Source organism: Sceloporus undulatus, chromosome 2 (assembly GCF_019175285.1).
Source record: "Sceloporus undulatus isolate JIND9_A2432 ecotype Alabama chromosome 2, SceUnd_v1.1, whole genome shotgun sequence".
NCBI lineage: Eukaryota > Metazoa > Chordata > Lepidosauria > Squamata > Phrynosomatidae > Sceloporus > Sceloporus undulatus.
This window is the reverse complement of record NC_056523.1, coordinates 135,272,238-135,289,282: the sequence shown is the minus strand read 5'-3', so window position 1 is coordinate 135,289,282 and position 17,045 is coordinate 135,272,238. Positions and strand designations below refer to the sequence as shown.

Genomic DNA, 17,045 nt, shown 5'->3' with positions numbered 1-17,045 from the left:
AATCTCAAGTATGACACTCATTTTCTTCCCCTTCTCTTCTTTTTAATTTCACAATACTTTTTTTATTTTGTTGTTTCCTTGTTATTAACTGCTAGTTATTTTCCAAATTCAAATGTAACTTGTTTTAATATTGTAATAAAGTCAAATTGTTACAATATTAAAACAAGTTACATGTTAAAAAATAAGTAAAATGCAACTAAAAAGATTTTTAAAATGTTAAATATGCTTTAAACACTATCTTTAGCTGAGGCTGAAAAACCCGAGGTAGTAGGTCAACCCTTAGTGTGGATACAAAATGGGAAATGACTTGAAGGCTGTTTTTATTTGATGCGTTTTAACAACCTTTGTGGTCAAATCTTCTAAAATGTGTTCATCGTGAGCCACTTTGTGTCCCTTTCTGGGAGAAAGGTATATACTTGTCTGCTCACATTCCCTGGGGTTAGGAGCACAGGAGCAAATAACAACAACACTATGTTTTTACCTGAGAGAACAGCTCTCTAGGAATCTCTAGGTCCTCCAGTGGAACTCTGTGGTTAACATCTGCCAGACATTGACCATAGAGTTGAGCTGGAGGAGCTACAAATGCCTAGTGGAGTGACCTCTCTAGGAATCTCTAGGTCCTTAAATGCAACTTTTGATTAAAGTCAACCATAGAGTTGCGCTGGAGGACCTAGATATTCCTAGAGAGAACATATTAATAAAATCCGTGAATAATCAAATCCGCAAACATGGAGGGACAAGTGTAGATAGACAAATAAATAAGGTACACAACAACAAAATGTGTGTTTAAAAACGTGTATTTATTTGTGAGCCAGCCACTAACTGAGGGCGGCGACGCCTAGGCCCCTTCTGCTGAGCCTTGCTTTTATTTCCCCTCAGGCAGGCGAAAGAACTCAGAGCAAGAAGGAGTCGTGAGGGCGCATGCGCAGAGCCCGGGCGGCCATTCCAGCGGGGGAGGGAGGAGAGAAGAAGCCATCTCCGTCAGCGCCGCTGTTGTCGCCCTCAGTGCGCAGGCGCGCGGGTTGGCAGGCGGCAGGGCCCCTCCTCTGGCCGGTCACTGGGTAACAACGAGCCGGGCCTCCGCCTCCGCCTCCTCCTCCTCCTCTCTCCCGGAACCGGCGGGGAGAGCAGCAACACCGCTCGGAGGGGGCCGCCGCCAAGACGAAGCAGAAGACCAACAGCAGGAGCGGGAGCCGACATGAGGCGAGAGACCAGCCGGCCTTGGCGATAGAAGGTGGGCAAGGAAGCAGGCAGGGATGCTGGGGCCCTTCTCTCCCTCCCTCCTCCTCCTCCTCTCTCTTGTGTCTCTTTGGGGCCCTTTCAATGCTCTCCTCCCCTAGATGGACCCGCACCCCAAAATGGAGGACCAGGCGCCCCCAATGGAGGACATTTCCCCCTCCCAGGAGAAAATGGGGGGAGCTTTAGCAAAGATACACTCATAGCCTATACTCATGCTTCATGATCCGGGTCAGAATGGAGGACTTCTGGGGATTCCTCCTGGGCCCAAGGCTAAAATGGAGGACACCCCAAGGGGAAATGGAGGACATGGCTCAAGAAAAGCTTTAAGAAAAGAAAAGAAAAAGAAAACTCGTAGAAATGTAAATCCTTCTCAAAATGGAGGACTTATTGGCCTTCCTCCTGGACAGGAGGTGGAAATGGAGGGTGATTCCTGGGAAAGGAGGACCAAGGCTGGCCACCCTGCCCCCATCCCCACTCCTCCCTCCTCCCTCCTCCTGCCACCTCCATCTTCCCCTTCATAACACCCCTCTTTTGCTGTGGAAACACTGTCATCTGCTGCCCTTAAAACCTCATACTTGTATAGCACCCGTTCTTCTATCCATGGGCTGCTAGCTGTGTTCTCTGGAACGGTCTCTCCAAGGAGGCAGGAGGCCCATAGGGATGCAGGTGGCAGTGGGTCTTGAACTGGGCACCAGGGTGAACAGATGTCCTAAGCACCAAGGAAGACCAGGCACTATAAAATGGAGGACCTTACTAAGTGAAAAGCTAAAAGCTTTCTCCTTCCCCCTTCCCCCATGTGAGGCCTGGGTCCTTTTGCCAGACTTCTGCCACATGCAATTCAGCTGTGTACCTCTCAGCTTTCCCAACAGTCCTGCTCCCTTCCATGGTAAGATTCACACATTGAGCTTACTCTTCCAATAATAATAATAATCATTATTATTATTATTTATACCCCACTTTTCAGCCAAGGCTACTTACTCTCTGGAAAAACCTTGGATGATTCTTCTAACCCCCCTTCCCGCCCCGTCTTTCTTTCCTGCATCTCTTCTGGGACCGTGGCCCCATCATGCCACCCTGCCCATAGTGGCCCATAGTGGCAGAGTCCGTCCTTCCTCCCAAATCGTCCTTTCTGGTGTGCAAAGGTTCCCCTTCCCTCCGACTTCTTCCCCCCTGAGCTTCTTCCAGCCTTCCCTGGCCTGCCCTTGCTTCTGGCTCATTTCCCATGGATTGCTTTCCCCTTTGCCCTGAAATGTCCCAGTGCTGTTTTTGTTTTACCACTCTGGCCTTTCCAACTACCTCCTCCCTTTTACTTCCTTTTCTCTTTTTATGAAACTAAAAATTCAAGTTAGTTAACTTTTAATGGCTTTGTCTTTGGCTCAGAGGTTTTAATTTAAAATCCCCCCTTTCCTCACTATATTTGTGATGTGTTTGTCCACCCCAAAAGGGTAGCATTCAGAGACACCTAGCCTTGTGCTTCTGCAGTATCAATATGCAAAGGGACCTTGCAGCACCTTTGAGGCGTAACAGTGCGAAAGAAGTTGTGTCATGAGCTTTTGTAGACTTAAGTTTACTTCCTTAGATGCATGAGTCTACAGAAGCATATGCTCCAACTTCCTTCTCACTATTAGTCTCAAAAGTGCTGCAAGATCCTTTTGCATACTGTCCACCCTACAGTTCTTCTGCTTTTCCTGTTATGATGGTGGTGCTTTGTTCCCTTGTTGAATCTGAAATTAATTTTTTCTCCACACAGGGCAGAGGGAGAGTAGCCCAGTCATGGGGCAGTTTCCCCCCTCCTTTCCTTATTAATTGCACCCCGTTTGCTCCCAGTTCTTTCCCCATTCAACTTGCCTCTGGCGTTACAACGGGGTGCTCTAGAGAAAATTGTTGGATTATCTAGGAGCACATCTAACGGAAAGCAGTATATGAGAACTGTGTGAGTCTGTGGTGAATTAATGGAGACTAAATAGGTCCCAAATGTAGTCTCTCTTTAGTAAAAGAAAATTATTTTCTGTTTTAGATTACTTTGGGAGAGGGGAAAGAAACAATTGCTTTTCAAAGTATCTTGATTTGAACTAAGAGTTCTGCTTAAATGCCTTCACAAAGATTTTAGGCTTTGTGACTAGGTCTTTCTTTCTGTGTAGATTTTGTTTTTCTAGCCACCTAAGAATAATTGTTTGGCGCCCTGCCCACAAAGAGATCTCTGTGTGTTTCAGAGGGAGATTATTCTTTCAACTGTCTTCATTCTCAGCATTCTTTCTATGTTAAAAACAAAAGCTGTTAAGTTCCATTGACATTCCAAAGCTAATTTGGAACAGCAGCTATTTGTTTAGTTGAGCAAGTTTTCCCCCCAGCTGCAGAAACTGGTTTAGGTTGTCTGTCCTTTGAAGGGAAGCTGGGGGATGTTCAATTTTAACAGCAAGACTAAGCAAATCATGGTGCATAACAATGTTCACTGTCTTGAAATGTTTATCTCTTTGGTGTGTCCTATACAAAAGGGTGCTAGGAGCTAAATACTCTAAAGGCACCAGATCCTGTCTGATCTTGGAAGTTAAATAGGATCAGTCCTGGTTAGTACTTGGATGGGAGTCCATCAACGAATACAAGGTGCTATAGGGAACTACCGCAGAGAAGGAACTGCCAAAACCATCTCGGAGTTTTCCTTGCCTAAGAAAACCCTATGAAATTCAGGGGTTGCCATTAGTCAACAGAGAACTTGAAGGCACATTATATATATATATATATATACACACACACACACACACACACACACACAAAAGGGAATAATATTCAATTCTGTAAGGCTGTTTGGGCTTAAGAGACTGCTGGTAGTGTCACTGATCTGCAGAGTGTTATGCTGTATTTTTCATTTGCTTCTATGCCGATCCACAAATACCTGAAAGTTTTTATATACCGACTCTGTTCATGGTGCTTTTCAAGTGGAAAAGCAGTCTCTAACTCTGCTTTTTGTTACTTTAAAATATACTTGTGAATTAAAATGATTTGTTACCAGCCCAGAGTTAAATTTTTAACTCATGGTGCATTAAGATGACGATGTGGACTAATTATTCATTTGGAGGATAGTGATATGGGAAAAGGTCACCTTAAATGTTAATAACTGACATGGTCAGGACACAGATAAATCTTATTTAGGAGATACAGGCTATTCTAACGCTCTAAGACTTAAAAGTTCTTAATGTTCAATAAATGCACTGTTCATGGTTATTTGAGTTCTGAAAAATCAGTGTGCAGCAAGAATATTCTGTAAGTGTTCTTGCATTTCTTTTCTTGTGTTGCTTGTCCTGAGGTTTGTTTGTTTCATTCTTTTAAAATGCCAGCCAGCTGTGTTTTCCAGATGAAGTTGATGATTTTTTTGGATATACTGTATTGACACAAAAAATAATGGCTTGTCTCAGTAGCCTGCTGTTTGGAGAGTAAGTACTCCTCCACTCTAAACAAAAGAACTGAACCGATGTTTATCACTTATTAATAGTCCAGAAATATCTTTAAGGGCTGACAGTTAAGTCTTCTTGCATTTATGATGTATTCTCCTTTCTCATCTGTTGGCACACATTTTCATATTGTACTTCATTTGGGATATCTGGCCTGTGGCACTTCAGATATTCAGCACAAAGCGAGATCTGGAAATTAGTTTTGGAATACAGTGGTGTATATGAATGGTAAAAATCACAGACTAAGTCATGATAAACAGCAGCCCATTGTACCTACTCACAGCCACTTCACACCTCAAATGAACTCTCAGTGAGCAAACCAGGAAGATGTAGTTAACCATAGCTTCCTCTTAAACTGGGAGGGGGGGGCGATGGTTCATCACTTCCAAAAAGCCAGAATATGTCATCATGGCTTAAAATTCACCTCCTTAAACTGACTCATTGGGGAGCAATTCACAATAGTTCCCAGTTCAAAAACTTCTAGGCTTGCTTGTTTATGGATACAAGCAATGAAGATCACATAGTAACGGTGGCAGGTGATGAAGCTTGTGGATCTCTTGGCTTATTAAGCCAGCATTCAGTCTTCAAAACCTGTTCATAGTTTATCTGTGCATTTGTGCATTTGAGGTGGTTCTCTACCTTATACAGTAGATCCCTGGAATTGTGTGTTGTTGTTGTTTTTAAGAAAAGGAAGCTCCACATCAAACTGCAATGATTTGAAGGAACTGGATGTGCAAATGAAGTGGGGTGGTGATGGTTCTAATTCCCTTCCAGCTCCTGATCTTTTTACATAACAGCATTTATTTCTTATCTGCCTCTCCCCATGGATTGGGGTGGGAATACCGTAAGTAGCAAACACACAAATGCATTCATTTGTGTAGTCAGGTGTTTCTGTACAACTGTGAGCGCTTCGATCTTGACATTTCATGGCTGAAAGAAACTGTATGTATAGCAGAAAAAAATGCCCCGAACTTCCTGCTCCTGAGATGTGTTGTACATTCCTTGTTTATAACAGTATCGCTCAGCCTGTTCTGCTGTTTGTCACATTTTGAATACGAAGTTATAGAAAGAACTAAGTATGTTGCTTAAAGTAGTATATTGAGCAATGTACTGGGTAACAAATTCCCATATTCTAAGCACATTTAAAATATAGCAGTTTCTTGCTAAATACAGCTTTTCAAACTTGTTAATGGCATTAAGGATAGCTGGTAACTTTAACTATGTAATGCATCTTAAAAAACAAACAAACCTAAAATTGCTGCAGAAGAAATACTGTATTTTAGAAGTAGCATTCACTATCAGTCTGAATCACACTGACCCTGAGTTCTTGATTTTCAAAATCTTCTTGGATGTATCATTGGGATGTGGACTCCTGGTCATGGGAAGTGACATGCAACATCTCCATGGTTACTGTTTCAATTGTAATATGCATGTATTGATATCATTCCCACTGTTTTCTTGTTTTTTTCCCCATTCCAGATCTCTATAATACTAACTACTAGCAACCATGGTGCAGAAATACCAGTCCCCTGTGAGGGTGTATAAGCACCCCTTTGAGTTAATTATGGCTGTAAGTATATATTTTCTAATATATGTTGTGTTGTATTTCGTGTATTGCTAAACTGCTTGGTTGGACAACTTAGTGAAGACTAGTATTAATATTCACTAGCCTTCACTAAGTGATTATGATGGAGGTCATATTTTTTCTGAAAAGAATGGTGAAAATGTTGTCTATGGTCATTTTTTCAGTTAGCAGTAACTGTTCACATTTGCACAAGGACACGGTAACTGTTTTAACAATCTGTGAAGGCAACTGGAATAATACTGTCTGTATCCTTTGCTTATCAAGATCAGCAAAGCAGTTCATTTTTCAGTTTTGCATTACTTCAAACTGTGGTTAAGAAAGCTGATAGTGCTTTGGCATGATATTGGATTTACAGGCTTAGTTATGGTTGCTCCTTGGCTTCCAAAATCAGTTGTTCATAAAGTATAGAGTGATGTGTGGACCAGGGTTGGGGGAGAAAGGCTTACAGCTCTATAATTGCAGATTTTTATCCTTTTGAAAGATCATAGTGTGGTTGGACTCTAATTATTGCTGGCTATACCATAGTTTGATATGATGTCTGAATGGTGTGCTACATCAGATTCTAGAAACTATAGTCTTGTAACCATCTGTTTTGGTGTAATTTGAGATAATTAATAAGTGTGAGAAGGAAAGGAGAGAAAGATGTGTTTCCTGCATAAAAACTCTCACTCTCAAGCATAGCTGTAATACTGGCAGACTTGTTGTAGGAGGCACAGAAAGTCTGAAGGCGTTGACAATGGCCTTTTAAACAAATCGTCAGGACATGCTGTGCAAAAGAGTTTCTTCTGACTTTGGTGCCAAGATATTTTTAAAATGGTAATAGAAGGACAATTGAGATTAAAATTGTTATACCTGTGGCTGAGAGATCCACCAACACACACGCACACGCAATAGCAATTTAAGGGAATGTTAAGGAATTATATTAATGGTATTTAGTGGTATTTTTCTCCATTCAGTAATGAAGATATTCCTGTGGTTTACTGACACACAGTTTATTTTAGATCATGGTGGTCTTCCAAATACAATGATTTCTCTCATAACAGTATCCCCAACAAAGATGCTAACACTCATGAATGTGTTTAAAAATGGGGATAGATAAATTGTAATTTGTTTAAGTGGAAGAAAGAACCCGCTACAAAAATGAGGTAAAGAGAATGTTTTAATTATTCTTGCAACAGCAAGAAACTGATTGTGTGGATGAACACAGTAGAAGCTAGCTACCACAAAAAGCCTCCAGATTTTTTATGATTACAGTCTTTTCGGCTCTGTTTCTCAAGAAACTGCAGTATTTAAGGACAGGAATTGTGCTGATGAACAAAATGAAGTTCTCCTTATTTTGTGAATGGGGGTAGTTTGAGAGGTCATTTTATTTAGTCGAATTCACAGTTGTTTTCACTTGTTTTGAAAAAAAGCATGTTGGCAGAAATGAGAGGAGCTTTTCTGTCTGATGGTCAGAATTCTTAATTTAGCTTGAGGACATTTTGCAGGCCTTAGTGTGGTTTTGGGGGAGTTGTTCGAACAAGCATATAGTTCCCTGTGAATATTTCAATCAAGTTTCCTCCCACAAGGTGTGAAGGAAGTGACCCCCTGACTGGGAACTATGTTTTATCAAACAGTTTGTTGAGTACTTGCACATATGTTAATTCTCTCCTATAGAACATTTTCAAACAAAAGGACCTAATGGCAACAATTCTATTGGCCAGTTTAACCATGCTGGCACCAGAGGAGGTGTAAGCAGTGGCACATCAGCTGATATAATGTGGCTGTGGGTGCTGATGAGCAATGTGGGTGACTATCCTCAAAGGCCATCTTCATCAGGAGAGGAAGTTAGCCTCCCTACTCCTAACCAACCCTGGAGCCAGCAGAGTAGATTCTACTCCTGATGGAAACAGCTTTCACCATCAACCTCTGCTGTCACTTTGCTCAAAAACGTGCTTATTCCAGGTTATCAGACCTGTACAATGGTGGTTACTAACTGAATTATTTCCTGCCAGATGTATTCTGCTTTCTTGGTCATAATGTCCTTGTTAATGGGTACCCCCCATAAGTTCCTGAATATAGGCTTGTGTGGATTCATAAAATACCATCCACAGAGAAGACTACATGAAATCATATTACATTGGAACAAAACTATTGAGTTGTGCCATGTGGGAATGCAAAACTTTTCTCTTACTTAAAATAACATTTAACCACGGTATTATTGCAATTTTGCTGGAGCTAAGTAGGAGGTGGACATATGCTTGCCTTACCTTGTTTTGAAAACATGCATATTGTGTTCACTCTCATAGGTATTCCAGTTCCAGAGTGCAAAACTATGAATGGGTGTTGTAATAATAAGTGTCTTGAACTACTCTCACATACACTGGATCATTGCATTCCAGTCCTGGCAAAGATCAGGTTTTTATATACCATATATACCATGTCTACTAAAATACTTTAGTCATAGAACCAAATACAAGGGAACCGGATTTAGAATTAAATTGCAAGTGCTAACCAGGACTTAGCAAAAGAGAGAGTGCTGATGGACTAACTGGAAACAATATACTGTAATAATTGTCAATTTTTTTTACCTATGAGTGAAAAATTGCCCAAAGCAATCCAACACAGTCACATTTAATTACAGAAGAAAACACTTCTTAAAATGGAGATTTTACAAAAGAAGAAGAAGTTGGAAGAGAAAGACAAGAGGGTCATGCTTGGGGCTTATTCCAAACCACAGTAACAGGAGCTCAGCTAGAATGTGTACGGAAGGTTAGAAATGATGTCCTGAGTTGAAAAGGTCACCAACATGGCTATGAACAGCTTCAAGGAAGCTAACAGAGAAAAGAAGGTTTCCTTCAGCAAAGTTGTTGCACAAACAAGGAGAAAAAATATGAACCCACATCTGCACATAGGAAATGTCACAGAAAACAAAAGAAATACAAAAGGCTGGATTTGAGGAGTATGTCACTGATAACATTAAGTCCAGCATTAAAAAACAAGCAAGGGAGATGGTTGGACAGTTGGGTGACCAGGGAACTAAAGTAGTACTAAAAGAGAATAAGGAGATTAGAGAGAAGTTGAATAGTTTCTTTATCTCTTGTCTTCAGTGAAAAAGATTTAGGGCAGATACTCATACCTGCACTAATATTTTCAGAAAGGGAGTCTGAGGAATTGAAGCAAAGACAAGCAGTAAGAGATGACATAGACCCTTATTGACAAAGTGAAAATGTAAAATGTTGTGTACTACGGGTGTGGACATAAGCGCCCAGAAATCCTGAGCATTGGTCATAGTGGCATCCAGAACATCTGGATGACTATGGCATATACAGTTGGCCCTCTGTTTTCATGGGGGATCTGTTCTGGACCCCCCACCACCATGAAAACGGAGGCTTGTGCATATTCAAGCCCCATAGGCTTGAATGGGGCACGTGTCCCATTGAAAATAGCAGAGGTCGCCGCAGATTTTCAGGGTCTCTGATCATAGATCCGTGGGTTAGGAAGGGTGACTGTAGTTATAACTGCCTGTATGCAGTGGTGGGGTCTAATGTGAAAGAGTCAAATTCCATGTTCCTGTTGATCAGGTTAAAGGCCTTTGGCCTAATCCAGGGGTTCTTAATTTATCATCTATGGATGCTTTGAGGGTCTGTGGATGGACTTCAGGGGATCTGATCAAAGGAAATGGAAAACCAAATGGATAGAATTCAGGGGATCTGAAAGTTGGGGAACTTTAAAATTTTGGTTCCTTTTACTTTGAAAGTTATGATTGAAATACTTTATTTTTCCTGCAGAGGGGAGTATGTAATTTTCATGATACATTATTCCTAAGGGGGTTGTGACCCCAAAAGGGTTAAGAATCATTAATCTAATCAAACCAAGTCCATTGTCCTTTAAATAGTGGTAACTTTTTAAAAATTGGTGATTAGTCTGTTTCTGTGTCCAAAATAAGGTGCTGTATTCTCCTTTTTAGACTACCACATGCAAACTGATTCCTCTGTTGAATTCATACCATGTGTTTTCATCACCTAACATAGGAACAATATGGAGAGAGAATTCATTTCTCCCAATGAATCTTTATTATGGGAGCAGGAACCATGAGGAGATTGCAGAGCAGAGGTGTCCTATGATTCTTTTAAATTTCAATTTCTTCCTCACTGGAGAGTATTCCAGGCATGACAGGATGCAAATTGGGATAGCTTTTGCATACTCTTTCTTTCTCTCCTGCTTATATCGGATAGAGGAGGGGAGAGTACAGTTGGGAATAAGGTTATAAGTGCAAGTTGGATATTTGTCTCAGTTGCTTTTCCGGTGTCTGTGCTGTGCTGCAATTATGAACATCCTGAAAACATCAGGTCTTTTTTCTCCTGCCTGTTATATAAATCTCAGAAAAGTTGATTCCACAGAATCATTTCCTAGAATCTTTTTTAAAAAAAAAATTCTCCCGCTTCAGTTGAAATACTGTTCAGATGTAGGTAGCTAAGTCACAGGTTACAGTGGAGCAAGTATTCAGGCAATTTAATTACATTTGATGTATGTGAATATATCTGGAAGGCAGGTTATGACTTTGATTGTGTACAAATGTATATGAATGTTGCTATATGATAATGACTAGATAATACTTAATTACAGAAGGGTTTTATAACCAAATGGGAATTTGGATAGCAAGTGTTGGAAATTCACTGATTTGGCATGTTACCTCTGGTGATAAAGCAAAGGAGAATTGCTTATCAGTAAGGAATAGGGAAAAATAAAGATACTACTATAGTGAGACCTTGTTATATTTTCTCTTATACAAAAAAAAAACCCCGCTTATGCAGCTAAGGGAGTAAATCTTGTATATGACTGCTCTGTTGGTTTTGCGGGAAGGCTCAAATACCTACAAATACAGAGTGTGAAGCAAACATGTATGAATACCTAATGACAGAGGGTGCAGGATGCACAAGAGTTTAAAAAGAGAGGCAAGCAATTGACAGCTTTGTGCAGAATTACAATGTGACAGTAATCAATAATACTTAATAATCAAGCACACAATTGAAGAGATTTAAAGTTCTGATTTGACACATTACAACATGCAGTCTAAATTGTGATTACATAATTCATGGGTATTATATAAGGCATCCGTGTATTATTACAAAAGTGTTCAATATCATTTTATTTTATTTAAATTTGTTAAATTGAGATATTTTTCAGAAGTAGTCACTGGTGATGTAACTCAACCTGGTAACATCTGCAGGCATGTGCATTCTCCCTTCTGCACTGTGGAAGAAAGGAACATTTGATTTGGGATGTAAGACATTCCTTTCAATTGCATCTCCTTAAAATAGCGACAGACTCTACCCACTTTTCATGTTTATCCTGAAAACTGATAGTGTGGGAAAGAGAACTTTGAACACATACTAGTTGAGTTTTGTAAATAGTTTAAATGTCCTCAAGCCAAAGTTCGCCAGCAGGCAAACACCTTTAATATGTAACTGCACCCAGGGAGGCTTCTTATTGGGGTGTTTGCTTTTTTGTGTTTTTAATGATTTCATATTTTTAACATGTTATATTGATGTGAAGTTTTAACTGTGTTTTTACATTTTCCTGTTGTGTAAGTATCATTTGTGACCTGCCTTGGGTCTAATTTAGGAGGAAGGCAGAATAAATTGTAAAATATTTTCAAAATGTTGAATCAACTCTCAAACAATATAAAGTTAGAAATCACCAGATATAAAAATAACCGAGGGATGACATTCATTTATTTATTTTCTTTCAGTTAGTTTACTCTTTTAAACTCAGCCCCAGGGGCTAGAGATTGAAAGCTGAACTTCTCAGTAGTTGCAACCTGGGCCTCACTTTGCTGTAATGTAGCCCTTCTAAGTTGTGTTTGTGCTGTAAAGGTTCACAGCTGTGATCTGAAGATTGTGGATTTGGTCGTGGCCAGCTGAATATATACAGTACACATCTTTATACATGATGAACATATAAAGTTCTGTTCTAGCTGTTTTAGGCATATTATGGTTAAAATTTGAAGTAATTATGCATCCAGTGGCAATGTTTATTTTCACACATGTTGAACTTGAGTAAGAAGACAGTATGTGTGTGGCTGCCTAACATAGCACTGCAAACCTCAAGTATATGTCACATGGCAATTTCAAATGGCAACAGAGACTTTAAATGCCTGCAGAGGTTTTATGCTTGGACAATGCAGTTAAATTAATTGATTTGTTCAAGCTTGCAAAAAATAAACTAATGCTTGCTGAGTAGCAGATGCATTTTACAAATCTGTATTTTAAAAATGTAAACATATAGCTGAAGGGGTATACTGTAAAATATATTTATGATGTGACTAAATGTTAAGATGCCTTTCTTAATAAAATTAGATTCCCTAAAGTAAATCATAGAAGTATATAGGGCATAATTCTAATTTTTAAAACTCTAAAGCAGCCTCATCCATGTCTTCTGGATTTTATGCCAGTTGGTCAGTGACTGATAAGTGAGCTTGCGGAAAGAAGAGAACACACCTTTGCATTATTCTCTTCTATAGAGCAAAAATATCTTCAGAGAATTTGGGCCTCAGAATGGGAAAACAGTGTATATAATTGAGATTAAACCATATGTGGATTCCTAGGTTTATGCTCAACATCAGTAAAAATATTGATTTCTATCTCTAGTAGTATGAAGTGACTCTTGAACAGAAACCAGTGGAGTTGGATGAATGCTAACACTTCCTCCCTGCCCTCTTATACAAAGAAACAAACCCTGAAAGGACATTGTATAGTGAGAGCAACAGCAGTATTTTACAAAAAAACAAGAGGTTTTACTTGACTGTTATGTCAAGTAAAAAAACCAAAACTGCCTTCACTCTTTTTGAAGTCTGTTGCCTCATTGCATTATTGTTGATTGGTTACAATTACTTTGGCTTTTCTTAGAATGTTGTAGATTACATTGAGCCTTATCACACGTGAACCTGGAACTCCAATCCAGAGCCTTTCCGAAGTGAGGGGGAAGCAGAGTCACTTTAAATCCAAGGCAATTCATGTGATTAATTATCACACATGAAGGATGAAATTGTGCTCATTACTGAGGCAAAGCGGAGCGAGTGCAAAATAAATTACCACACAAGACGGATTCAACAATTCGAATTGGCACCCTTGCGCATGCTCAGTGGGGCTCAGTAGATAGCACCAATTGAGATCAGTGTGTTAGGATGCCTAGCTGGAGAAAACCATCCCCATCCTGACTCAGCTATCCAGAAAATTAGTGGAAAACTGAGGTCTAAACTGCACTCAGGAAATAATGCAATTTGACACCATTTTAACTCCATGGCTCAGTGCTGTGGAATTCTGGGATTTGTGGTTCAGTGGGGCACCAGAGCTCTCTGACAGGGAAGGCTAAATACTTCACAAAACCACAAATCTCAGTATTCCATAGGAAGAGGCCATGGCATTTAGAGCAGTGTGAAATTGCATTAATTATGCAGTGCAGATTAGACCTGTGGCAGTTGTAAATCAGAAACTGGACATTTCAAATGCATTGGTCAATTTCTAACAGATGAGATGAGTGCAGAAATACTACCACATATTTCGTGTTACCTTATGTAAGGGCCTTTCTAAATATATCTTGTTATTTTAATACAGCAGCAGAGGGGTATTTTCATGATCTTGCTTCAATAATACGTGAATATACATGTACCCTCCATGATTAGAAAAGGTACATACACTGTATTTCTAGCCTCCTGCTACTCACAAGTTTTTGGGAACAACTGTCATGAAATTTAGACATGTCTGGGCTACAGTAGGAGAGTAAGCAACCCGAGTTTCCTGATGGAATTGCTTACTGTTCCAAAATGTATTGTGTTTATGCCCTTGATGGGAAATGTGAATGACATCAGCTTTGGGTTTAGTTCAAGAACCTGAGTTAGCCTTCCTGTCACAGTCCCAAGGATGCTTTCTGAACCTCTATTTCAAAAACAAATTGCTTTATTTTGAAACTCTTCTTCCCACTGTTGTTGTGTGCCTGATTTTAGATTGCCAGCTACTGTGAACTATTTCTGTGCTTCTGTGCTGGTATTTCATGCTCTGTAAATTACAGCATTGATATAGCTATTGTAATGAAGAATGTGACTTTTTAAAATTGGTTTAAAATACTTGTTTGTTCATGTTTCCTGGTTTTTTTGGTTAGGCTCTCAAAGGTAGCAGGTACAGTGGAGTGTAGAAATAAATATCAGTGCATCTTTTTAAAAAGCAGAACAGAGTGCATAGGAGAGCAGAGGTTAACACAGACTCTCAGCAATTAAAACTTGCCCTGGACATAAAAGCATTCTGTGAATAGATTTTTTTCTTGGAATTTTTTGTTTTTAGTATGTTCTTTTTAAATAATTTATATCCTGCCCTTCTGCCAGGCTTATTTTCTTATTATAGAATATGGATAATATACCTTCCATTTTTTAGTCCTTATATATTCTGCCAGGGCCTACTGCAGTCTTCCACAGAATGACTACTGTGGCTCAGGGAATATTCTAACATCAGTGATGAGGAAAAACAGCACTGTATGAGCTCTTGTTTGTATGTAAGGCTATACTTACATTATATGAACATAGTGTACTGATTACAACACTGACTATGACTTTGGAGGCCAGGTATCTAATTCCTGCTCAGCCATGGACACCCACAAGGTGAACTTGGGCAAGTCACACTTTCTCAGCCTCAGATGATGGCCACGACAAATCTCCTCTGAAGAAACTTACCAAGAAACCCCATGATAGGTTCACTTTACGATTACCATAAGTCGGAAATGACCTGAAGGCGCACAACAACAACAACAACAACAACAACAACAATAATGACATACAGTACTGCAGTTGTTACTGACAACCTTTCACCAGTGTGGTAGTTACCAGATGCTTTGGATTGCAGTTCCCAGTAACTACATCCAATATTGAGGGATGCAGTTCAAAGCATCTGACTGAAGGGCACCAGGTTTGGGAGGCTATTTATGCCAACTCTTCTGTTAGTTCAGTGGTCCCCAAACCTTTCTGAGCTACTACCTCCTTTCCATTTGGAGGCAACCTTGCCCCCCCCCCTCCAATGTATATTTCATGATACTAAGGCCTGATACAGACAGGCCAAAATAAAGCTGCTTCGAGTCACTTTGGAGGTATGGTGTTTCAATGACACATGTGTCCTAAGAGCCCAGAAGCTGCACCAAAGCCATGCTCCAGTCCTAAGAACTGGAGTGCAGCTTTGGTGCAGCTTCCAGACTCTTAGGACACATGCACCATTGAAACACCATACCTCCAAAGTGACTTGAAGCAGCTTTATTTTGGCCTGTCTGTATAGGGCCCATGTCTACTGTTCTGCTGCATATTCAAAACAATCAATTTTGGTTGCTGTTCTCTTTGCACCTGGTCCCCTTGGGATCAGCGACTGAGCAGCCTCTCACACATACCAGTCTTGCAGCAGAGGTTGGTAGCTGCTCAGCCATCTGATCAGCTGCTGCTCTCAAGGTGACGAGATAAAAAGGGAAAAGTTTCTCCCTGGTGAGGAAAGACTCTCAAGCCTTTGTTGGAGTAGAGAGAGGTGCAGCAGATGTGTATGTGTAGGGGATTTCAGGGGCCACATGGTCTAGTCTTGAGACTGATGTGGATAAAGAAAGGGAGATATTTCAAATATAGGAGCCACTTGAAGGTGAAGAATTTTATCCAAGAATCAACCCTGGATACTTTTCCCTCTCCTTCCCAAGAGATGTGCCTTTCCCACACAGCCTCAAGTGCCCCCTCATAAAACACATTGTTTCTTCTGCTACCTCTTTTCTTGGCCTGTCCATTGAAGGAAAGCAGGAACAGCATTCAGCCTGCCAGCCAAATCCCAGCAAAGCTCACAAAGCTGCCACCATTTCTCCCCCACCACAATGTGCTCTAACTCCTTTCTCCAGTCAATCAGTATGTCCCAGAATGATGCCACTCCAAGCCACAGAAGCAATGCCCTGTGCCCAAGTCAAGCCACCATCACTAGTCAAAGGCATGGCTAAGGGAGTGAGTTCTCATGGGTAGGTGAAGAATGGGAGACACCACCACACAAAGCAGTCAGGGTGGCTGCACAGTGGTTTTAAGGGACCTTGAAAAGGAGTTTCATGCAACCTTCATCCCCACCATGGTCCTAAAGGATGCTGGTTCCCCTTGCCTTTTGTGCACATCAGTACTTTGACTGAAGGTCCCACCCACCCCCATTTCCCTCACTGCTCCCTTTTCCCCACACAGACAATCCCTGGATCTTTCCACCAACCCCGGGGGGGGGGGGCATACCACCCACTTGGATTCACTGTGTTAGTTGCTCTGGGGAGGATTCTCATGAATCCACTGGAGGAAATCTTCACCATGTAGAATATCACATTTTCTGAGTATCAGTTGGCGGATTTATGGCAGAAAGGTAATTGCACTTCTCTTGGAGCATATGGGCTGCCAAGGAAGTGAAAATAACCAGTGTTTAATGTCCCATGCATAGTATTTGGTTCTACTTGTATGGGAGTCAGTTTTCCTGTGTTTTCCTGGTAGGTATCTGCCTGTTGTACAAAAGAAACAGCTCACTTTCCTATCCTATAGCATTTCTTGGAGGCCACAGTGTCAGCACAAGGGAACAGAAATCTATTAAGATAGCCTCCTTTCCCCAGGACCTCTTAAGCTTCCCAATTATAGGATCATATTTTATTAGGAAGATACTTGAAATTCTGCCCCATGCTGGGCCTTATCACATCTTTGCTATTGGCAAACTGTTTAGGATACTGTGACTGTGTGATGGATGCACTTGCTGTTC

General features: G+C 40.6%; 1 protein-coding gene across 1 annotated transcript in view; it reads left to right on the top strand.

The window, feature by feature from the left end:
- Positions 1 to 907: 907 nt before the first annotated feature.
- SEC14L1 (SEC14 like lipid binding 1) overlaps positions 908 to 17,045 on the top strand; it is a 65,123-nt gene continuing 48,985 nt past the window's right edge. Inside the window, exons 1-2 of the mRNA XM_042455872.1 lie at positions 908 to 1,234; positions 6,168 to 6,258. Of these exons, the coding sequence (XP_042311806.1) occupies positions 6,196 to 6,258 (63 nt within the window). The 5' untranslated portion in view covers positions 908 to 1,234; positions 6,168 to 6,195. The remainder of the gene's footprint in view (positions 1,235 to 6,167; positions 6,259 to 17,045) is intronic.